This window comes from Oryzias melastigma, linkage group LG13, assembly GCF_002922805.2.
Source record: "Oryzias melastigma strain HK-1 linkage group LG13, ASM292280v2, whole genome shotgun sequence".
Taxonomy (NCBI): Eukaryota; Metazoa; Chordata; class Actinopteri; order Beloniformes; family Adrianichthyidae; genus Oryzias; species Oryzias melastigma.
Genome location: NC_050524.1, coordinates 15175463 through 15200485, shown reverse-complemented (window position 1 = coordinate 15200485; position 25023 = coordinate 15175463). Strand labels below are relative to the sequence as shown.

General features: G+C 39.8%; 1 protein-coding gene across 1 annotated transcript in view; it reads right to left on the bottom strand.

Moving 5' to 3' along the window:
- The window catches only part of LOC112150017 (protein jagged-1b), a 53802-nt gene extending 29683 nt beyond the window's left edge, over positions 1–24119 (bottom strand). The window contains exons 1-2 of the mRNA XM_024278057.2: positions 23296–24119; positions 19866–20201 (exon numbers count right to left, since the gene is read on the bottom strand). Of these exons, the coding sequence (XP_024133825.1) occupies positions 19866–20201; positions 23296–23445 (486 nt within the window). The 5' untranslated portion in view covers positions 23446–24119. The remainder of the gene's footprint in view (positions 1–19865; positions 20202–23295) is intronic.
- Between the last annotated feature and the right edge of the window lie 904 nt (positions 24120–25023).

The following is a 25023-nucleotide window of genomic DNA, read 5'->3' as shown; positions in this document are numbered from 1 at the left end:
CTACTGATCATGTCATGAGTTGAAGCTGGACCGGCCCTGGCCATAGGCGACCTAGGCAACTGCCTAATGTACAACTGCTGTAGGTTTGACACTCATTTTGTGTAAAATCTAACAAAAGGTAACAATTAAAACATAAATAAAATAAATCACGAAGATAACTCAATCAATAATTTTGCCCGGTGCATCGCCTCTCTTTACCTGAAGCAGCCACCGTCTAAGCTAGGTGGGGTGGAGGGGGGCGGAGTATTCGCTGTTAGTGCTTCTTTAAAACTTAAGGATGGAAAAAGCACCAAAACAAACCCCCAGGGACAGTTTTGAGGTTAAAAGGGGAAAGAAGAGGAGGAAAAACTGGCTCAAAGCAGAGGTTTGTTAGTTTTATTTACGTTCGCTTGTTTTGGAATTTCACCACTACCACCAACACCCACCCCAGCCCCATTTTTGTTGGAAAAAAATAATTTGACTAACTTTTTTACAGCAAAAATCTTCAAATCTTAAAACCTCAAACACTGGAGAATCACATTTTGCATATGGTGCCCTGCAGTCCAGGGCCGGTCCTGAGTGGGAGTGATGTCCAAATTTGAAGACACTATTTTTCCATAAGTCTCCTTTTGGAGGGCTATATGTAGGGGTAGGGAGAGCTGTAGAGGTAGGGGAAGAACTCGGATCCAGTCCAATTCTTTCAGATATCAGAATCAAGCTGGGAAAGAAAAATTCTGGAGCAAGATTGGCAAGATTTACACCGCTTTGACCTTTGCATTAAGTCTCTTTCATGTGTAGGTGGCGGACTTGTGACAGTAATAGTAGAAAAAGAAAAAGAAGCTTTTTCCAAGAACACCATGAGCGTTTATTGTCACATTTCTGGTATGAATGTAGTATTACAACACTGCAGGGTGTTCGTTTGTGTCTTTATATTTGAAAGATGTGTTAAAATCACAAAAATATGTTTTTAATAACATAAAATTCACTGAAATTCTGGAAAAATAGGCACCAAGAAAGCCTGGAATCAGATCATAGCTGTTGCAGCAAAAAAAAAAACCTTAATGCTCCATGAATAGAAGGCTGTCTGGAGTTTTTGATGCCCAGCTCTGTCATGATAAACTATCCACGACAACAAAATGCGCACACAGCTTTACAACACTGTTGGCACAAACCTCTTGGCCTGACCCTCTTTGCAATCACACTCCTTTTTCCCTCTCCCGCCCTTCCATCCACTCCTACCTTTCTCCCCACGCTTTCTGCCAACTATTAATTATAGCAGGTAAAGCCCTGTGAGAAGCCCAGAGTCTTTTCTCTTCCATTGTTCTCCACCATTCATGCCTCAGAACACAGACATTCTCACCTCCGACAAGCACACAAAGCCAGGTAAGACATGACACCGTGGATACAGCAGGAAGGGTGTATCTGTGGTAAGCCCCGCTGTAGAGGATGGGCTGCTTTATGGAGGTCGGGGAGGTCAAAGTAACCATGGTTACGCTGCTAAAAATCACAGCATGAACTGGGATCTGAATAAAATAATTTCCTCGCCCCTCTCATGACAACATGCCCTCACACAAACAACACAAGTGTTTAGAAAAACAGAAGCTTTGTTTGGACGCAGTGTTTGACTTCAGTGACCTCACAAGATCACTATCAGAGGTTTATTCTAACTCACAGGCGAATTTCTAAAGAAATACTTCCGCTCTGCAGAAACTATGTCCTAGGAAATGACACGGGTATTTAGATTATGGATAAAAGTGCAATAATCATGACTAAAAGACCACTGGGAATGCTTTGAAAATGTATCAAAAGAGGGACTTTAACATTATTCTACGGATGCCTGAAGAAAACATCTTTAAAAATGTCTGCATTTCTTCTTCATGTTTGCACTTTTCCTAAAAACTCAGATTTTTTTTAAAAAAGTTGAAAATAATAAGTGAAAAAAACCCATAATGAAACCCATTTCCATTTTCCGCACAAGTTGTTTTGTTCCCTGCGCTCAGTCAGTGTTTGATTTGTTTGCTGCTCAGTCCCAGAATAATTACATGTGTTGTCTTTTCTCACATTTTGACTGGTCATTACAGGAAGAGCACAAGTAGAACTGATTGAACTGACAGGGTCTCATTTCCAGTGGTTCATGAAATTCATTGCAAACATCTCTGATTAGTTGTGCGTTCCACTTGTGCCTGACAAGTAATCAAACATCCGCCTTTGTTCCCACCGTTTAGAAAATCTGTAAAAAAAGTCTTTTGTGTCGGAAAAGGATGATCTAGAAACAATGCAGCGTTTGACTCAATCTGTTCAGAACATTGTTGGTAGCAGCATTAAAAGATTTGACTCAATTCTTATTCTAATTTTGGAGAGCAAGCGTGTTCTGCTTTGCATCGCACAGTTCAGGCTCCCGTGTTGTGCGTTACTTTCTGATAATGCACACTTCGTCAGGCATTATCCCATTTATATCACGGTTACTTACAAAATAAATAAATATTCAACACATTTTTAGTACTTTATTCTTGTTATTTTTTAAGGTTTAGATTGTTTGATCACACAAAATTGACTTTCTGATACGTAGTGCAGCCTGTTGTCACAGTAACACAACAACGTGTCGCAGACCTCGACTGTAGCGGCAAAGGAAAACGATATATATTCTGATTGGAGAATACTGTAGACATAAAAATATTTAGAGTTCTGCTTATCTTACTGTTGATGTGTTTTTGTGTACACAAGTTACACTTCAAGGAAATCTGAGTTAACACTATAAATTTAACAAAAAAAATGGAGGCAAAATTTTTACTCCTGTTTTTTTTCAAAAGCTGCTAATTGTCATATAAAATTTACCAACCAGTAGTAAAACATTGTGATTAATCGTGATTAATCACATCCCAAAAGTGTGATTAATCTGATTACTTTTTTAATTGATTGACAGCATTATTTTAAAGACATGAATGGTTATTTCTCTGTATTCCAGACAGTTTTGCTGGCTCTCCTCCAGGATTGATGCTTTGGTTTGGTCTGACCTTAAGCAACCATCAGCATCTATGGGTTTTTATTGATCCATGATCTAAACCAAACCCAAAGCACGCAAGACGCCATTGACACAAAACCGCCACACATTATGAACTTATTGATGTAAATCTCTCTCTGTGTCACAAATACATATTTCCTGACATCACTAAGAATTATCCTTATTAAAAAGGCTGTTTTACTTTGACTAATTTATTAGTTTCCGTCTGTCCTGCATTTATGGTACTACATGTTTCTTTTTTCATGAGGGAAACTTTCTTTTATCCTTTAAAGTGGCTTTGAATTTGGGATACAGTTCGTCGTTTTTTTCTTAATTTTTTCATGTGCTGGGGCATTGTCCGAAGATAAAAAAATATATATATATTTTCTGCCAGCTTATGCATTATACTAAGATACATCATGTTGAAACACAGAGGCCTCTTTATGCTGAAATTATTCATATTTCAACATTGGGCAGATGAATCCATCAGTTAATTGCGAACAAAAAAAGAAGATTAAAGGGGTGAATAAAAAATGGATGACTTTGTTACTTTAAAGAAATAAAAAATATGGATAACTATTTATCAATGTCAAAACAAAAGAAAAATTATAATAGTTGGAGCCACAAACCAGCACAAGACGTTGGGGGTACGACACTCGCAAAAGACGTTTAACATTTCAAACTTCAACATCAATAATCAAAACACTGTGTGGACAATTAAAACATTTTTGCTCCCTTCTGACACCAGACCATCCTTTCATTTCTTGTTTTCTTCTCTAAAACACTAATTTTTTTTTCAGGGATGAAACCTTTTTCAGTCAAGAACTTTCTACCCGTACAAGACATCATCTGATAGTGTTTCTGGTTAATTTTTTTTTAAATAAAAGCAGCAAAATTGAGGAAAAACTATGTAAAATATTTAACTTTGAATGTTTGTTTCTTTAAAACTTAATCTTGACTCTGTTTGCAGAACAGTTGACATGCTAAAAACAAATTTTTCTTTTGAACATTTTTTTCTTTTTTTAAACATTATCTAAAGAGTTTTTCTCTCTTTAAACTTAAAATATCTAAATAAATACCAGTACCCATAAGACATAAACTTGGTGCATCTGTGAGTTCAGATCAGAGCCGCCAGCAGTAAAACAGCTAATTTTCAGCCACATTAAGATTGTTTACAATCCTCACACGAGTAAGTGGAGTCAGTCTGGCATGGCTGCAGAGAACAGGGATCTTAAGGAAAAGCTAGACAGCATCAAAACAGCCCAATTTGTCTGGATGACATATTGTCTCCTCTCACAGGCTGCAGGCTGGCCCCTTCTCTTGACCTGCAGCCTCAACCCAAAATAGGCCAAAACAATGCATGCATGCCATGTAAATTTCTAGCAGATGATACTTTAACGTTTTCCGTTGCATCCAAACGGATTTCCAAGAAAGCCTTTATCATTTTAATTTGACATTTCGCTCTTCCACATTCCATCACAGACTTTCCAGTTTCTCAGCCTGCCTCCCCCTACTCTCTACTCATCACCCCACCCTCCTCCCTTGTAGGTGCCCCTTCATCCCTCCCTCTATCTCTCCCTCAGACATGGGCAGGGTAGGATATCCCGACAAAGCCAGGCTGTACAAACAGACAGCTCTACAACAGGAAGAACTCCCAGCCCTGGGAGAGGAATTTCCCCTCAGAGCTCACACTAATGCATACATATTTGCACACACACCAGCAGTTACCCGCATGCCAGCGTGCGCAACTCAGACTCAGACATGCAGTGAAGACCTGGCAACATTTTTTGAAAAATATTCTGTGATTTCATTTTGCATCTACAGTAATCTGAGTGTAGTAGATAAAACATGCTAATACAACTGTTGTTTCATGTGGTGGATTTATTAGGAGTGAGTATTGGCAAGAGTCTGCCGATACGATACATATCACGATACGTGTGTATAACACGTAAAACAATATATCACAAAACTGTCATTTTTGTAATTCTGACCCTATTGTTGTGAAGTTAAGCAGATGTTTCACTTGCTTCACAGACAATATTTTGACCCGCTGTCCAGCTGCTCTGCACTCGCCATTTTAAATCAATACATGTATCACCAAATAAAATATCGCAATATATATCGGCAAATCGATTTTCCCCTAGAATTTATTAAAAATTCCATAAAAAAGTCAGATTTCAATTACAGCCATGAGTCATTTCAGTAATAGAATCCATTAATATAGATGTAACATAAGGTACTTGGGAATATAAAGACATAAAACCTACAAAATAGTTCAATAAAATTGTGTAAAAAGCATGAATATGACTAATAAAAGAAAATAGATGCCATATTTTCAGACATTCTTGCATTTTATTGAAGAGGTGCTCAGCTTGCATTTTCATCATGCATAAAAAAACATTTAAACTGTTTGCAGAAGCCTCTAATTTCCTCAGAACATCAGAAGATCGTTAAGCCACTCGGTTGACTTTTTTGTTAGAACATTCTGTGCTTTTGCTTTAGTTGGGAATAAGTGGAAATTATTCAAATGAATATTTACCCACAGACTAATTTACTTCCCTTTTTCCCACCATGGCGTGCTGTGATTGTAAATTAAAAGCAATTAATTAAAAATAACCAATTAAAAGGTCCCTAGATTGTCTTTCTTTCAATAACTCTCCTCAAACCATTTAGTTTTAGTTTTCCGGGGTGAACTTGTGGAACAACAGACTTTCTGATGGCTGTCAGGGGGCAAATTCTAGTTCATAAATGAGCCAACAGATTCATTTCCTGGCGTTATTGCTGATTAAAGCTGCTGGGATTTACAAAAGACTCTGGAAATTGGTTGAATTTGTAGATTTAAAGGACACTCCAGTGGTCGCTATCCTGTGAGCCGGTGTTTAATCAGTGAATAGCAGCACATGAGGAGACGTGCCTTCAGGACATCAGCCCTCATAAGCTGACTTTACTACCTACGCTTATGTCTAAATTGGTGCTGTTGTTTGAACGGGCAGTTATAGTCATCTTGTGCAAATTAATTCAAGTTTTTACTAGAAAAGTAAAGAGATTTCTAAAGAAAAAAATATAAGAATATTTCTGAAGACGTTTCTTGTGTGATCAACATTACATTTATTTTATTAAATAGTTCCTGTGTGTGCATTAATAGAAAATGAAAGTTTTTATGGAATTTCAGACAGAGACGGAAGAGCAGAAAGTTTAATTTAGAATTCGTTTAACTTACTCCTACGTGATGTGGGCATGTAAGTCCAGCTCCAAAGTGTTTTACTCAGTTTAATTTTAATTTACTTTCACACTTTTATGAAGCTCCAGGTTTGAATTTGGGGTTTAAATAGTCAAAAAACTAAGAAAACTTATGTTTTTAATGAGAAAATTACCCATCCATCCATTTTTAGAACCCATTGTATCTCTTTTGGGAGCATGGTACTGCTGGAACCAATAAGAAAATAGTTTAATATTGTTGGATATTTGTTTTGACTTTTCTCTTTTGTTTTTAGATTATTTTTGCATATTGTCACACAGCGACATTCACACATTGCATCACGCTGACCCTAAGACTCATGTAAACTCTGTGAAGAAACAAGCCTACAACACACCCATCATAAGATATCAATCTGATGGTCAACGTTTCAAACTTTCTTTTTTTACACACAAAAAAAAATCCCCCAAACGCTTTGATGTGCCAAATTAGAAAAATGAAGCAATTACAAATAATGCAAAAACGGTTGCCACGACAACTGCTGGGCCTCAGAGTCGGCAAGATCAGATGGCTGACACTTTACCTGCACTATAAATTGGTAGTTGAGGTAACCACAGTAACAATACCATTAGTATTCCTGCAGCGGAGCAGCAGGTGTTCATAGGTGTACAGTTCAAGAATCCACATGAAGCCGGCTGCAATCAAGCAGGGGAAGATCTTTCACTGTTTGAAGACTATGTGGAGAAAATCGGAAGAAAAGAAAATGTCTTAAATATCACAAAACTCTTTATTGAAATCAACTAGTCGTCCACCTCTCTGCCCCGAGGTGAAGAACTCACACACGCACAGCAGAAAATGAGGAATCAGACCCCCAGCGTGCGACCATCCTCCCCGCCCCGCTCTCTCGGCCCCGTCTCTATAATTACACGTCTCCGTGTTCTCACACTCTCAACGTCTCTTCTGTTTTTCTTCCATTGTAGATATAATTAGCAGCAGACTTGATCTTTCCTTGTTTGCCTTCACCCACTTTCCATCTGTCTTCTAGCAAACCCTGACACTCCCATCATCTCCTTAACCTCTACTGCCTTCCTCAAAAACCCGCCGCCCTCCAGCGGGGCACCAAATGCCACCGCCAGAACGTAAACATCTCAAAACGCATCAAATGAGGCTCTTCTGAACAAAGAGGATTTTCATTTCTAACAGTGACTAAAAGTGAAAATTAAGAAAAATAAAAGAAAATATTGAGATCTTTTGAACAGACCAAACAATGACAGTTTTTGTGAAAATAAACACAATTTTTGTGTTTTTCTTTTAAATCATGATAAAAAACTCAATTAGTTTATTAATTGGACACTAATCTACGCTTTACCATAACACAAAAATATGCAAATTTACATAATACCAAAAACAAATCAAATTTGTGCTAAATCAATTGATGTTTCAATAATCTAAGTTAGATCAGCATCATTTTTCATCTCCAGGACACAGTTTCAGCATTCCAGGGAATGATCATTCCCTGACCTTTGCAGTGTTGTTGTTATTCCAAACAAGATTACAAAGATCCCATAACTTAAGCAGAGTCCTTAACACTAATCCAAACTTTGTTGTTTGGCAGGAACAGGTAACGGATGTGCTGCCAGGAAGATCAGAAAGCATGTAAACATGTCTTCTTGAGCAAAACAGACATTATATATTTTGTTTGTTGTATGTTAGGAGGTCTTGAGTTAATGATGTGTGGAAAAACAAGGTGGTCTAACAGTTAACATGTTGCAGCTCATTTTAAAAATGAACTGGAATCTTGAAATTAATTAATTTATTACTAAAAAATATAATAAAACCAGCTTTTCCTCACTATTTTGTTTTACTTGTTTATTTATTTTATTCTAAAACTCTTTAACTAATTTGCTTTTGACATTTCCTTTCTACATCCTCCACCCCTCCCTGTCTGTCATTCCTGCAGACTTGATTGGCTTACGGTAACCTCTGTGGTCACTTCCAGCGCCGCGGAACAACACAGACATCTTGACATGTCGTCCAGTGTCAGCCTGCCTCATAATCATCCTGTCCTCCTGTCACCCCTCCACCACCACATCCTCATTGGGATTCTCTCAATAGTTTGAGTAAAACACACACCTGTCCCTGACTGACATCATCTGCTGGACACCTCCCCACCTACTTCCTGTTGCTCCGACACTTCCCCTCTGCACTGCTTACACTAGCCTTAGCCTTTTGCTCGCTTGTTCCACCATAACCCAAACCAGCTCATTCACTCCAAACACCCCACCACCACCACCGCCGCTGCCGCCACACTCCACCCACTTCCACAGGAAATTACCTTGAGAAGTCAGTGAACGCATCACATCCACAGCCACACTTCCACAGTGACCTTTTTAGTGAGACAACAGGGTGAGACGAGGAAGGGAGTGCAGTAAATGTGTGTTCTCAGAATACTCATCATTATCCATTTGCTGGGTTTTTTTTTCACCAAAAAGCTGAGAATGTTTTAGTTATATGAATTAATTTATGAAATTCCACTTTGGGGCTTGTGAATTTATGTGTAGCTTTAATGTTTTAATTAAAAATAGGATCATGTGTAGATGTGTACTTCTGTATTTGGTGATTAATAACAAAAATAAAGATTAAGATGAAGAATAAACTAAAAAAATATTACAGGTAAGAGTTATAAACAGTCAGTCAGATATGATGTCCTTTTTATCTCTATAAAAGTCTAAGGCTTCAGACTGGAAAAGTCTGTTGGTCCGGATCAAGTCCCCTTCATTTGGTCCAGCTCGAGTCCTGAAACTTGCATTTGATTTAGATTCAAACTGCTAACAACCTGACATTTCTGCTCTGGGCCAAAGTTTGTGGACAAAACCACATGACTAAATATCTGTTCAGTCATTGGCCAGGAATTATGAGGGCGGGGCAAGGCAACGAGAGAAAAAACAATGGGACTCCTGCACTTTGCCAACCTTGTCGGGATAGTTTCTTTATTGAAAGTTTATATTTCGACGACTAATTTTGAACGTCTGTATCAACATCAGGTGCAACACTTTTTACAGCTACTTTAGTACTGTGGATGCATACTCCAAGGAAAATACTGAGGACGCGACAACTAAGAAGGTACCCTCATAAGTATCTATGACAAACAAGATTATCGGGAAAACAGTGTGAGAAGCAAAGTGTATCACATTAAAAGATGTTTTAAAACGAGCCGAGATTACCTCAAAAGACAAGAGAATCTGGCCACATATGACGCTCAAAAATTAATAGCCGGAAGTCCCTCCCCCTGCCAGAACCAGCTGCAAAAAACATTATTTGAACTCAAAATTGAAAGATAAACGAGTGTAGTTCTACAAATTTGAGCACTTGGTAATATTGACTTGAAAGAAATAAAACAATTAACGTTCTCTGTCCCATTTGAAGGTCTAAACTGTTCTGAAAAGTTTTTAAAATGCTATTTTTGAAAGGTTTTGGAAATTTCCACTTCCGGCTAAAGTTGTGAAATTTCCGCTTCTGGCTAGAGATTTTGTCTGGCGCCGTCTCGCATGTGATCAGAGGCCCGTCTCGGAAGATGGATCCGAGAGCGGTTCCTGGTCCCGGACCAGGGTTGGCTTGGGTGTACTAAGACTGAAAAGTTGTTCTGGATTATTGGAGGAAATGAACTCTGCTTCACTGTAAGTGAACCAAAAGTGTCCAGTCTGAATACACCCTAAGCTTTGCACCTGATTGGAATTTTTAACACAACAGTTGTATTTATAATTTCATAATTACCTCAAGCTCAATAAATTGAACCCAGACTTCTGTCTCTGTAGTAATAACTGTAAACATTTCCAAAAAAAACTTGTGTCTCTGTTATTGTAAGAAAAGTTCTAATCTTCTAAAAAGGTACTGATGATGGTCTTAAAATACATTTGCATGTCAGTGTTAGGATTGTAAACTGAGACGTGGAGGTTTTCTCACTAACAATAATTTAAGAAAACGAGAACATCAAATTGGAACTGAAAAAGTTGATCCTCAAAACGTTTGCTCCTGTTGAGCTTTGGCAACAAAGAGGATTAATGGCAGCAGAAGTCAAACTTTTTCCATTCTGGTAATCCACAGACGTGATGTGGTTGAAAAGCCGGGGAGGACGGTGACATTTAGCATAAAGCGTTTGCACTCAGTCATCCAGACGTGTGTGCAGAGAAGATACCGACTGACTGAAACCCATCAGAAGGAAGACTCTAACAGAAAACTATTATTTGTAATTACAGCTTTGCGTCCATTCACATGCTGGGAAACACTTAGTCCGCTCACACAATGGCACGTCACAGACAGAGACACTCTATAATTTACCATGATCATGCAAATCAAGGCTGCTTTGCCTCTTTTCTGTTTTAATATAAAGACTGCTACTCTCAATCTCATTTGCACACAAATGAAATCATTAAAACAAACTTCCCTTGAGACGTTCCGCCTGGAGTTATTAACTTATCTCTAAAAACACGTGTTTTGGGTTCCGAAGGGAATTAACCTTTAGTGTTTTGTGTTTTCGGAACAATTTCAGGTTGGGGTGAGTCGGACGACCTAAAGAGCTGTCGGGAGGAATCTGGGTGCACCTTGCATTGTTGCAGGTGTGTATTTTCAGCCGCTGTGCACAACGGTATCAGCATACATGCAGGCATGCGAGGCTGCAGAGGAGAGTCAATTAGGGGACAAAAGAGAAGAGAGGCTGAACGACAGATGAAGAATGGTTGAAAAGGAGACTCGGGGAGAACAAGAAAGCTCCAACTATGCCTCTGTGCTTCAGTTTCTCTTCATTGACTTCTCTCTGCTCTGCTCCCACACAGCAGGAATGCACAGGTAACAATTCACCGTGTGTGCGCTTTGTAATGATATTGAGACAGGCCTCAGTTCTCTTTCACTGATGGAAAACAGCTACATTAATCATTGTTACCTGCTTAAGTGCACTTTAAACTAAGAAGCATTTTTATGTCAGCTTTTATAAAAAAAATAAAATTGTTGATTTTTACATATTTCTCTACTAGCTTGATGCTGACAGGAAGTTACATAACCGTAACATCCTCTCTGTGGACTCGTGGCCAGAAGGTCCTTCTCCAGCCTAAACAGCTACATGGGTGGTTTAGTCCTCAAACGCGACCCGGAGTTTCATCTCTGCATCAGCGCTCGGATAAGCTTACAAAACACAAAACAATAAAGTTTAAGAGGTATAATTACTCCCAGCAAAAAACACAACTTTGGTGTGGAAAATGTTCAAGAAGCTGATGGACTAAACTGTAAAAATGAATCATTAGATTCAAATGTTGTAGTTTTTAAAGTCACACTCTGATCATCTATTATAAAAGCATTCCAAGTGGTATTTTAATTATGATTTTATTTTATTTAGCCAAAACAAAAATAAAAAGCTGTTGTTTTCTGGGACATAGTTTCTGCAGAGTTGCAGAAGTTCATTAGAAATTTGCCTCTGAGTTGTGGGTGAAACTATTGGTGCGGAGTAAGCTTTCACTGACTTCCCATCATCCATATGTTTACATGCTCTCCTGCTAGCTCATTGAAGCTCCTTAATGGCTAAACACACCTGATCCAGGTAATCAGCAGCAGATAAGACAGGGATTTTGGAAAACTGACAAGAGGGCGGACCTCGAGGACTGACTTTGGACATCCCTGGTGTAGACCAATGACGTAGCTGTCTGTCGTAATGGTGCAACTAAAGCGGTTCTCTGTATTTGCGGATTCAGCGCGTCTCTGGTCCATAAACCCCGACAGAGAAGAAGAGAATAGTGAATCCAAATAATTTTTTATCTGCTCCTGGTTCACAACAATTTGAATACAGAAAAAGAAACGCAAAGTTAATCCTAATTTTATTTTCATATTTCCTTCATAGTAGTAAAATGCTTCAAAAATATGTTAAAAACACAATTTTCACTGGAGTGGGTCTTTAATTCAACTTTTTTAAGGGATCCTGACTGACCTAAGAGCAAAGAAGCATGAGGATCTCCTGGAGTTCTTGTCAAACTGTTGACAAGAAAACGACACTGTTTATGGAAAGTTTTTACATTAATAACCACAACATTCACATAAGATTGCTTAAATTGTAGATATTTCTCGAGTTGTATTTGATGTTGAAATATCAAAACTGTTTTGACCTCTTCTGAATATTTTTTTTCTCAGCAAAAGAGTTTCGCTATGCTGTTTGTCATTAAAAAAACAAATCTAAATGCAAATAACTTTGCTTTCCCACGGTTTTGTTCATAAGATACACGCAGCATTTAAATCAAGCCCTGTTGTGCTCCAACCTCCTACTCCTAATGTAAATCAAAAGCACTATTCCAATCTGGACCAGAATTTCTCCGGGCATGCTGCTTAATTTGAACAATCTTTTCCCTTTTTTTCTTTAGTTATTCCCCACCTGATGTAAAAACCCTTTCTTGATGCTCCACGTTTTATCACCGCGCTTGGTTGAAATGTGTTCTGCCTCCTGCGCTTGATAGATAAAGACTCAATAAGTACAGAAAAAAATATTCTATTTTGTTAATAAATATTAAAAATATATATTAATTTAAAGATGGAAGCGCTCTAAATCAGTCTTTGCTTCCTCTACAGCCCACACTCTGCCGCCCACATTCAAGCAACACTTGTTTTCGACAGCAAGGATACCATCTTGGTGAGCTTGCTTTGCCAAGATCACTGAATCCATCTATTAAAAAACAAAAAGTAAAATAATTCACACCAATCATTTCATTGATAGCTCCACAAGAAGAAAAATGGTTGTAACTCCTGAAGTGTCAAAATGTGTTTTTACATTCAGGTTTGCTTCAAAGGCTCATTTGCATATTTCCGTTATATTTTGTGTATCAAAATACACAATAGGCAACATTTTCCACAAAATGTTCTGTTCTGTCAACCGCAGAGTTTGTTTTTTTAAGCAAAATGTCCTTTATTTAGCAGCTTACCTAAACTCTGATGAGCCGATTCGGATGCAACTGGAAAATTCAGCCTCGGTTAACCCTTTAACACCTGAGATGTCACGTAAACCATTTTAAAATACTGTAACTTTTCAATCGTTAACACAGTCGATGGAAAATCTGCTGGAATTACATCAGTTGCATTAACAATTGTTGATGCAATCGATATGTTGAATTATGAATTAAGGGTTTAAAGTGTCATTGTTAAAAGGTTGATTTCAATGTACTACAATGTAAAAACGATTGAGCCATCCAGCAGATAACTGCACACAAACCAAAGGCAGAAAATGATGTAAAGAAAGGGAAGGATGAGAACAATAAAAAACAAGATCAAAAAAGCAAAAATTAGATTTATAAATATCTTCAAATGTGATGCACTGATGAGTTGAAACCGTTTTTCTTTTTCTTCTTATTGCCTTTATTTTTCCTGCTGAGAGCTTGATTGAGAATTTAACTCACAATTTTTGGGCATTTTAATTTTAATCGACTCATCACTTCTAAAACCAGATGCTATTTATTTATATATATAAAATCTACTTTTTAAAGTTTTTAAGGAAGCAAATGATTCATAATTAGCTTTAGAACACACAAAACAATAACCCTGTTGAACAAAAAATGCCAGGTAGCTAAATATAGCTCTCCGGTTACCTCAGAAAAATCATTTTATAAACAAATAAACTGTTGCACCCAGAAGAAATGATAAATTAGGTGATAAGGAAAAACACTCCCATATTATCGTTAATTATTCATGATTGTGATGGTCAAATTGTGAATCGGTAGAAGTTAGCCTCCGATTCATGATGGCACTAAAGGAACGTTCCACTGTATTTTTCAAACTTCGAACAGGTCCTGTTCAAAAACCGCTAGACTTAGACAGCTCTAACCTGGATTAAATTATGTGTTGGATAGTAAAGAATACAGTAAACACAGTTTCTGATTTGTGAAAACATGAAATTGGGTGATTTTATTGTGTTTTTCGCACTCTGACCACCTAAGAACAGGTCCTGTTCGAAGACTACAGAACTAGACTGCTCAGATTGGAGGGGAAGGGAGAAGCTGGAGAGGTAGGAGAAGAATTTGGATTCGGCCTTAGTGCAAAAAATACCGTGGAATGTTCCATTGTGCCATCACAAATTGAAAGCTGGGAATCGGAAGCACATTTTCATAAATAAAACGAAGCTCTCACAAATTAGAAATGTTTTATTTACTTTCCAAAGCATAATTGAATTCAGGTTTGAGCAGTCTAGGTCGAGCGGTTTTTAAACAGAGCATGTTTTTTGGTGGTCAGCATGCAAAACAAGGCAATAAAATCCTCCTATTTCATGTATTCACAATTTAAATAAAGGTTTCACTACCGAGAAACTGTGTTTAGTGTATTCATTACTATCCAAAATATAATTTAATTCATGTTTGAGAGGTCTAGGTCCACAGATATTTGAACAGGACCTGTTCTCAGATGGTCTAAGTGAGAAAAATACAGTGGAATGTTCCTTTAGTGTCCTCACGAATAGAAGCTGTGAATCAGTAGCTAACTTCAGCGTCATGGATCGGATCGGTTTGGGAAAGTAATGATAAATCAGAAATGTAATTAAATTGTGACAAATAATGATCTTGTAGTAAGTAAGTGATGGAAATGTCACGTTTAAGCAGAAAAAACAGAATTAGTGACCATGGACTGTTTTATTAACAACTAAAAATTACAAAAAAGATTTAAACTTTTACCATTAAACAGAATAGCAAGTGAAAATCAGACATTATTCTGAAGAACAACAGTTCAAAGCTGTAAGTTATTTGCTGTTCCTGATTTTTAAACTGTTTGTCAAATGTAGTTAAAGTTGGTAAATTCAGTAATTTTGTTCCTCAACTCCAAAGTTCACAAAGTTCTTTGCTTCCACAAAATTATGTTGTTTTTTTCTTCAATGCTCTGATGATGAGTATTTTCATAAGAATACAATGCAAATTTCCTCTGGAGTTTTCATTCAGCCCTCACATGTAATTACAGCCCTTGAACATTGATTAAGAACTGCCGTCATTGCTACGGTGGGAACTGCCGCAGCTGCACACGGACAGATTTGCATGATGGCTTCACTTTTGCATGGCGCTCTGGAGAAGGCGTGCTCTTTATTTGACCTATGTGTGCATTTAGAAGGCCTGTTTCTTTACCTCCTAGTGTTTTTTGTTGACGAGGCGTTCGGGTTTCACCTGCATGTCCCGACATCATCAGATATCTGGATAAAGCAGTTTCTACGAAAAAAAAAGTCTATGGAACAACCTCTTTTTAAAAGCAAGTTGTCAGACCCTACTCAAATCATACATTACGATACAAAAACAGAACATAACATAAACCGCTGAATTTACATTTGTTTGGCTCTAGATTTCGTATTTTGTTTGAGTAGAGCACGCCTTTCATCTCTGTGGTCCGTGTGCACGGTTTCTTTGGCTGCTAAGATTTCCTCCCTGCAGTCCCAGTGTTATTTTAATTGAAGGATTATGATAAGAAGAGAGAATGAATGACCATCTGTGTTGGCCCTCTTTTTGACTGAGGACCTGTCACGGTGTACTTTGCCTCCCAACCAATGACAGCCCTGGATTTTTTACATCTCATTTTTCCTTCTTTATATCCATAGTTAACTTGTTTGCTTGTATCTTCATTCATAGGGGAGTCTGGCATCATTATCTTTTCTCTCTGTCAGTGTTTTATTGTATTCCTCCGTGGGAGGGGGATTAGGCTGTGAGAAATGGGTGCATTGTGTCTAAAAGAGAGTCGACTTTTCCGCTTTATTCATAAAGAATTCTTACTTTGGTCCATCTTTCTGGTGCTGTAAAGGGTGGGGACGAACAGACTAAAGGAGAGAACATATCAAAGGAAAGCCACAAGTAGTCAGGTTTCCTCAGCAGGAGCCCAGATAAGATTTCCTCTAAAGGTAGTTCATGAAACAGACAAAAGCTTATTTGTTTTTTCTCTCATTTTGAAGTTTTCTTTTAAGCTTCCTACATTAACTCCATGCTGTATTTTAAAGTAACACTTTCTGATTGTCACAAAATAAATATGTTTGCTTTCTCTCCTCTTGGTTGGTAATGTTCTTGTAGGCTCCAGCTCACTGACCACTTTATTAAGAACACCTGTCAAACTGCTCGTTAGTGCAAATTTCTAATCAGCCAATCACATGACAGCAACTCAAAGCATTTAGGCATGTAGACATGGTCAATATAATCTGCTGCTTAAACCGAGCATCAGAATGGGGAAGAAATGGGATAAAAGTGGCTTTGAACATGGCATGGTTGTTGACAATCTAGTCTGAGTATTTCAGAAGCTGCTGCCCATCTCTAGGGTTTACAGAGAATGGTCAGAAAGGGAGAAAATATCCTGTAACTGGCAATTCTGATGTTAGAAGAGAATAGCCTGACTGGTTCCAGATGATATTAAAGGAAACAGTAACCAAAATAACTACTGGTTACAACTGAGGTCAGAGGAATAGTATCTCTGAACGCACAACACGTCCAACCTTGAGCCACATGGGCAACAGCAGCAGAAGAACACACTGGGTGTCAATCCTGTCATGTAAGAACAGGAAACTGAGGCTACAATTCACACCGACTCACCAACACTGGACAACAGAAGATTGGAAAAACGTCTAGTTTGATGAGTCTCAATTTCTGCTGCGACATTCAGATGGTCTGAATTTGGCATCATCAACATGAAAGCATGAACCCATCCTGGCTTGTATGAACGATTCAGGCTGGTGGTGGTGGTATAATGATTTGGTGGGATGTTTTCTTGGTACACTTTGTGTCCCTTAGTACCAAGTGAGCATTGTTAGAACCCCCCAGCCTACCTGAGTATAATTGCTGACCACGCCCATCCTTTTATGACCACAGAGTACCATCTTCTGATGCTACTTCCAGCAAGAAAAGGCACCATATCATAAAGCTGGAATCATCAGACTGGTTTTTTGAACATGACAATGGACTCAAATGACCTCTACAGTCACCAGATCTCAACCCAATAGATCACCTTTGGGTAAATCTGGACCAAACTCTCTGAGGAATGTTTCTAGAACCTTGTTGAATCTATGCCACCAAGGATTATGACAGTTCTGAAGCAACAAGGACCGCCTATAATAAAGTGGCTGGTGAGTGTTCATGTGTGTGTTATCGATGCAAATGTGCAAAGTTAAATGAACAAGTTACAGCATGTCAATGTTGAGTTTGTGCCCTCTTTTAAAATTAAATGTTCACATTTATCAATAATATTTTCATCGGGATCATTTTTATAGTATCAGTATGACTGTTTGGCAGTACTGTATACTATTATTCTGAACTTAGACAAGAACCTTGGAGTAACAAAAACAACACCAGATTCTTTGTCATTCGATGCTTGGTTTGGTGACTTCACCTCATATCTGTTCTGAAGAAGACTCGTCTGAGCTCCTTCCTCTGCGCTTCCTTTCTAGCTTCAAACAGGACCGACACCAACAGAGACAGGGCTTAAAGAAATGACTGCGCTGTTATGAATTCTTTGAACCCGCCTAATCTCCAGCGAGCATCTAAAGCATCCCAGACTACTAATTGTCCGCAGCTCTGGGGTCAAAAACAAGCCACATCCCAGCCAAGTGTAAGATCAATGATTCCCAGGAGGCAGAAGTCAAATCTGTGTTCCAACATCCAAAAACAGGCAGAGTAAAAGGGATTTGGAGGAATTAACCGAGAAATCCCAACACAGACTCTCAGCGGCCTAAAAGGGATGAGCCCCCTGCAGCCAGCCTTGATATCATTATAGCCAAGAACGAATTTCACCTGCGCTCACATTCAGAAGCAAATGCAGATCCAGACGCACATTCCCCTCCGAGATTAGAGGGGAAGGAACAAGAGGGGAGGGCAGAGAGAGCTCACCTTTCCTCATAATGGCTGCGCTCACCTGTTCATCACCTCACCTGGGGCAGGGGGATAACCCCCCCTACACACACACACTCACTTCTCCCCCACCTCCCAGAGATGGTTAGATAAAGCCACCCTTTGAGCTGAAAACGCACTGAGATTGCGACGGTGAGTTCCAGCTCTCTGTCTCCCCCCACAGCCCGGCCCGCCCCGTGACCCGGCCCTGAAACCGATCCAGCTTGGCTTTCTTCGTGGAGAAGTTTCTCACACTCGCAAGCTGCCAATCACTCACACCTCCCAAAGGATTGAAGGAGGAGGTAAGGGAAAAAAAAGTGTGACACACGCAGTGTGCATCCAGTAAACACGCAAGAGCACACGCGCAAAAGCAAACTGTACAGATAAGGGAAGATAATTGGTTCTGGGACAGTGACTCTCACAGGTAAATGGGTTGATACCGATCGATGAGAAGAAACCCGAACCATCCCTGCCAGACATTCTTGTGTTTGTGTGTGCTTGTTTTGCTGACGTTGTGGGTCTAACCTTCTGGTTAGGCAGAAAAACCTTCTTAATAATTAGAAAATTAACCCTCAGAAAATGATATTTTACAGAACACACTTTTTCTTCACACCACAACTTAATCCTCTCTTCTTTTGCTGTTTTTGTAATCTTACAATTGTGAGAACCAGTTTAAATACACAGAAACTCAATTAAAGTCATTCTTCGGGTAACAAGGAACAAACAAAATCGTTACAGTCCCTTTGGAAACTGCTGGTTTCTCTGCTCTTGTCCTTTGAAAGACATCCTCTAAAGCTCTAGTTGCATCAATAAACAAGCATTAATTGGTGGAATGCAGTTTAGATAAGACGCAGCAAATGTCCACAGAGACCAGAACGGGGTTTTTAGACTGTGAGGTGACTGATGGAGATAAGAGGAAACTCAAGAGACTCGTGTAACTCATTTTTTCATTAGAAAAATGTTTGACTGGAAGGTTTTATGGTTTGCAACCACTGGGTTTCTTAGTGCATCCAAACACTTTGTGCATATTTTAGTGGACAATCAACACAAATGTTTAAAATTTGTCATAAAAGTGACTTTTTTTTTAACCATTGACTGTCTACTCCCACCCGTGTTCCAAATAGAAAATACCCACTGGTCCCAAAAAGCCAAAATCCCATAGACGTCCACAGAGAAATAAACAGTTATTTATCATATTTGTCTGAATAATCATTTTTGCTCTGGTACATCTTTTTAACATGTTCTTGCGAACCCGATTTGTTTTCCATTATATTTTTTTCTTTATTCAAGCTGTAAACTGACCAATCAGATGCTTGTTGGCCTCCACCTGAATGTAAATGGTGAATTTAAATGAATATAAGCAAATCTAAGAACTGAAACATTGGGATGAACTCAATCTATGAATCAGGATTATTTCTTTTACAATATTGGTTTAATCACACCGTCTCTGGCTGCATAAAGCTTGAGGAAAGTTTTGCAGATGATAGGGCTGAATGGGAAATGGTGTCAAACTGGTTCTTATTTGTTTGTATTTTGTTGTCTGGTGGGCACTATGTCAAAGGATGATCATCAGTCTAAGCATAAAATGACATATTTTTGCATAAAAAGTTATCATTATTTTCCACACGTGGAAATAAATGCTCCATACTTCCTACCGGAAATAATGATGTCATGTTTATTTGTATGTGACTCCATCTGATTGAGAATGAACTCTGCGAGGGTTGTCATCACTCTGATCTACTCAGTATGAGTGCACTGGGTTGCGCTTCAAGATCAGCCTGTTCCCTTGGAAACCAAAATACAACCAGCACATCCCCCCAGTACTTACTGGCCAGGCATAAGAGAAGGGAATAACAATGTGTCCATTAGTTCCATCTTCTCCTTCTCCTCCTCCTCCTTCACTGTGTCTCAGGTGATGTAGCGAGTGGGAGTTTCCACCCAGGATGCCTGAATAGCCCACGCCGAAAGTGCAGGCCCCAGAGGAGGCGACCCGAGCTTGATACTCCTTGAGGCACGCTCGGAAGAAGGTGTCACATTGGTCCCTGGAAGAGCAGCGCTGTCCCCCGCTGGTCTGCAGATCGCAGCATTCTCCGTTCTGCAGCAGTCCGTGAGGGTTCTGGAAGTGGCGGATCTGAAGCTCAAACAACCCCCTGGCACACACCACCTGAATCGGGGGAAAGGAGAGGGTCAGGACAGGGCGAGGGCTGTTTATGACAAAGCTTTAATTTGAAAAGAAAGGACCAATTAGATCAAAATGCTCCAAGTGTGGGGTTGGCAAATCTAATTGGATTTTTCTTTGGTTTTCCTGTTATTTTTTTTACAACAGGAGCCAAAACACAGGAGAAGAGAGACAGACTGTTAATTTCATGCACTAATAAGAACTTGTAACAGAATTGTTTCTCCAATTAGAAAAAATCCAGTAAGTTTACCTGACTTTTTGATATTCCACTTTGTGAAAGTATTAGTGGATTTTAAACATTTTGTGTTTACCATACAAAGATTAATTTGAAATATATACATATAACCTCCTGTCACATGACGCCTCCAGGTGTTTTTGCTCTTGCTGTGATTAAATGATAAAACTGAATTTTAGGATTTGAAATGAGTCTTATTCAGACAGATGCTCATTGAGGATAAATAGCTAAATAAAAATGTGTCAGAATGATAAAAGCCTCATTATATGATCAACTTTAACTAAATCTTTTGTGTTTTAGTCTTAATTATACAAATAATAAAGCATTTAAATTGTGGTTACAGACCTGCAGTGCTGTACTGTGACAGAGAATAAAAAGATATAAAGAATCAGATAAAGAGAGATTAAAAGTGAACAAGCTTATACTTATAAAGTAACACAAATAAAACAAAACAGATCATAAACATTACATAAAATAGAATAAATTGAAATTTGTTGGAACAAAACAAAGAGAAGGAACCTCCTGTATAATATAAGCCAAGTTTAAAAAGTAGGTTTTAAGGGAGGACTTAAAAACAGGCGATGAATTGTGAAATCATTCCAAAAGTTTGGAGCTTCTGCAGCAAAAACAGTCATGTATGTAATATATACATGTGTTATATACAGTAGAAGAGTCTATTCTGCAGCAAGAAACATAAATTTGCAACAAGGACAACTGTCTGATGGATCTCTTTACTTCCTTTCATTTCCCTCATCTCCCTTTGTCTATTTTTTTTCATAAATTTGTGCCACCACCCTTTTTCTTTATCATCCTCTCCCTCTCAGGGGAGCAGAGGGATTTGTTCACGCTCTTCTTCCCCCTCCTCCTCTTTCCTTCTTTCTCTGCCTGGGAATAAGTTGTAAAGCTCCTGTCACTCTTTCTCTGCGGCCATTGGCTCGGCCGTTCTCCTGTTCTTCTTCCTTGTCTTTGTTTATGGATGTGGAATACACACACGGTTTCATCCATACACGCTGGTGTTAATGAGATCTCCTGAGACTCTCGGAGTACCAAGGACAGGTGCATCCAAGTATGAATATGTGCTCGGTTTCTTTTCAAACCAAAATTAATTTAGTGAATTGCTGATGAACATTCACTAATAACATCGTGGCACCTCGTTCTGCTATAGATCCACTGAAGTCCTTCATGTCATTAACAGGAATCATAAGATCTGGTTGTTTTCCAAACGCCAAGCTAAAATATCAGTCGCCCCATTGTTACAGGTTACATGTCCCTCTAATGCACCCTGTCCCCTGAGAGGTCGGTGGTGGCGAGAGGAGGGTGAACTTGTCTACATCAAAAGGCTTGTGGAGATACAGTGGCTCTCATCACTCTACATCCTTTTTTTTCCTGTGCTGCACTCGCAGCCCGAGCCATTCCCTGCATACCAGCATTTCAGCGCTCAGTCAGACCAGAGACGAAGACAAAGAGAGATCCAAGCCCAGACCGTCTCTGCAGGAGAGCTTAAGCAGTTAAAGGCTCACTGAGGTCCGCCTGGCTCCATCCAAAGAGTGACATCCATGGTTTGGTGATGGATCTCGCATTAACGAATGCAAACGAGACAAAAACATTTGTCCTTAAAGATGAAGTATTTTTAACCCAAATAAAGTCAGAAAACGTTTTTGACAATATGACTCATTTGGAGAACTTCATCTTTAATTATGAGCTTAAAATTGAGGATTCCAAAAACAATTTAAGCTTTATAAAGATCATAAAAAAGCATTTTAAAACCACATTGAAAGTCAACAAAATCCACTAAACTTTAAAAAAATTCTCATTTGCTGATTTTTCCAAAGAAAAAAATCCAAAATATGCTTCCCCAACAAGCAACAATGAACCTTTTGTGATTTTTTTTTTTAATTCTGGGTAATTTCTGGGAGTCACAGTAGAAATATTCACAGTTTTAACACTTGCTGCAGAGACAGGAGACGGTGTTACAGGCGTGTTAATTCATTTCAGGTTCCTGCATTAGAAACACAGTGCAGTGCAAGGAGCCCGGCTGCTGTTGCTCCTCTGTGAAAGGCTCGCAGAGGTGCCTGAATGCTCAACATTCACACGCCCCAGAGGTGGCCCCCGCGCCCCACACACACCCAGAGACACAGATGATGTTTGTGAGCTCAGTGTTCAGAAGAAAAACTCGTGCGTAAATGCGCACCTCTGGCCTCTGTCTTACATCTGCATCACACCCATCCTGTTTCTCTCAGAATTGACACCATTTCATTCTATATATGACTCTGAATTGGATGCAGTGCACACGCCTATACAAGCCAACAAAAAGACTGAGAATGTGTGAGATGATAGAAGAAATGCCCTTTGTTCTTTCTGGACTCTACTGGGAAAAAAAAGTCATTTTGCTAATCCTATAAAGTCACCAGCTTACTTAAGAAAAGAAGAAAATTTGTATTTATGCCTCCAAACCTCAAATCAATCATTTTCCCAGTAGCTCGAGTTCTCACACTGATTTGTATGCTGCCCGCCTCAACCCATTCTTTGTTTTGCAAATATAAGCATTGACGCACACCATTAAAAAAAAGTCGGATTCATACCTGATGGTGGCACCCCTGTTAGTCTTAACATGTCATTTTATCTAAAGCTTGGATTAAAGTGGGTCTCTGTGGCGTGGGATAGTGGGGAGCTGAAACAACAGGTGGGCAGAGCGCCATGAAGGAGCGGAATGAGGCCAGCGGAGCGCGCGCCACGCGCGGACCTGCCTGCCTCACAAAGCTGCTTTTTGATGTAAAACACGGTTGCAGGTCAGTCTAAAGGGAAGAGTTAAACGCTGGAAATAGCACTTAATCGGAAGCTTACCTGCGGCTGCACGGTGAGTGCGACGAGGAAGAGCATAGTCCGCCTCAACTGGAGTTGTCCTTGCTGCCCCTCGGTACTCATGTCTTGCTTCCAGATGCTCCTTTTACGCCCGCTTCTCCCAGATCCCGCGTGCGCTCTTGACCTATCCATCCCTGCGTCAGGGGATCAGGGATTGTGCTGTGCGCTCCGGCGACGCTCTCCTCCTCCCTCTCTGCGCCCTCTCTCCTCCTCCCTGCTACTCCTCACCGGACTTAAACCCTCAAACTCCCACGAAGCAACTTCATGACGTCTAGATCACAGAGACCATAACTATCTATACTCCTAATCCCCGAACACACCCACCTTCTTGCACAGACGCGCACCTGATCACCACCTTGCCGCCGCGTCCACGGAGGATTTCCTCTGGGAACCAAACAAACCCGCGGACTTCACACTCGTGCGTTTAAGAGGCTTTGCGGGTCCAATCTGTCGCCCGATCACTTGACTGGAATTCTCATCCCTATTAGCTGGCACTCTCCCTTCATCTCCAGGCGGTCTTCAGAGGTTGAGAGAACAATTCATTGATTGGGAGGGGGGTAAAAAAGAAAGTGTTCGTTCATCCAATTAATGCGTAAAGCAGATTTAATTCTCGAAAGGTGAGTGGTTTGACTCTTCTCAGCAGGGAAGCTGGGTGGTCATGTTCTCAGCCTGCTGTGACGCCCGGCGGCAGCGCATTCAGTGTGGGAAACAATGAGTGGAGAGAGGGAGCGCGGAGGGTGTGTCCTGAGGCAGGGAATATCCGTCTTTCCGGATGGTTCCCAGCTCTCTCTCCTTTGCTTAAAACAAACCAAACCTGCAGCCCCCCCTCCCCCCCTTTTTGGTCACATTTACTCCTCATGGGATTATCCTGAGTGCGTTTCGCGTCATAGATCTTCAGTCGGTGGTTTGGGGTTTCCTCCCCACCTTTTGTAACACCTCACTGGTTTCACTCCTCCTGTTTCACTTCAAAGCGCCGCAGCGCAAATTGACTGTTTTCATATTCCTGGTTCCTTCATGGGAACTTTCAAAATTCCCACCCGCCCTCGTATGCAATTAGATGACACACTGGAAGCTGATCAGGAAGCCGTGAGCATGTACATAAACACGAAAATGACAGTCCTCTGAAGTGTTTTCTGGTAAAGTTGTGCGCTTAAGGATCCAGGGGCGGACTCACTGTTAGGCAAAGGCGGGCGATCGCCTGGGGCACCCAACATCTTCGGTGCCCCAATGGAAAAAAAAAATTAAAATAATTTCTTTATCCTTTATTTTTTGACGAGGGTGAGGTGTAAATGTCGTTCATATCAAGTGCCACTGGCTGCCAGCTGCTAGCACTGTTCAGATTGATCGAAAGCTGGTATCAGATCGGATCAGTACCAACCTGCAGATATTGATATTTCAACTCTTGTTTGAAACTTTTCTGTAATTGCAAAAAGGACCTCAGATCTCAGCAGCAGCAGCAGAGATCATGCAGCCAGCATGCAGTGTTCACCCCTCCCTTCTCTGCTGTGACCCACGGTGGTCGGGATCGCCAGGCCCCTGGTCCATGTCAACAGCCCTCGTCAAGTTCACGTGCTGCGGTTGTAAACTTTGTAACAATCAGACGGCAGTACGAGGGCTGCAGATTGAAATCAGTCGATTATGGGGATGACAATGATCATTTTACTGTTGATGCAATAAAAGAAAAAACATGAAAACCATCTTACAAAAAAT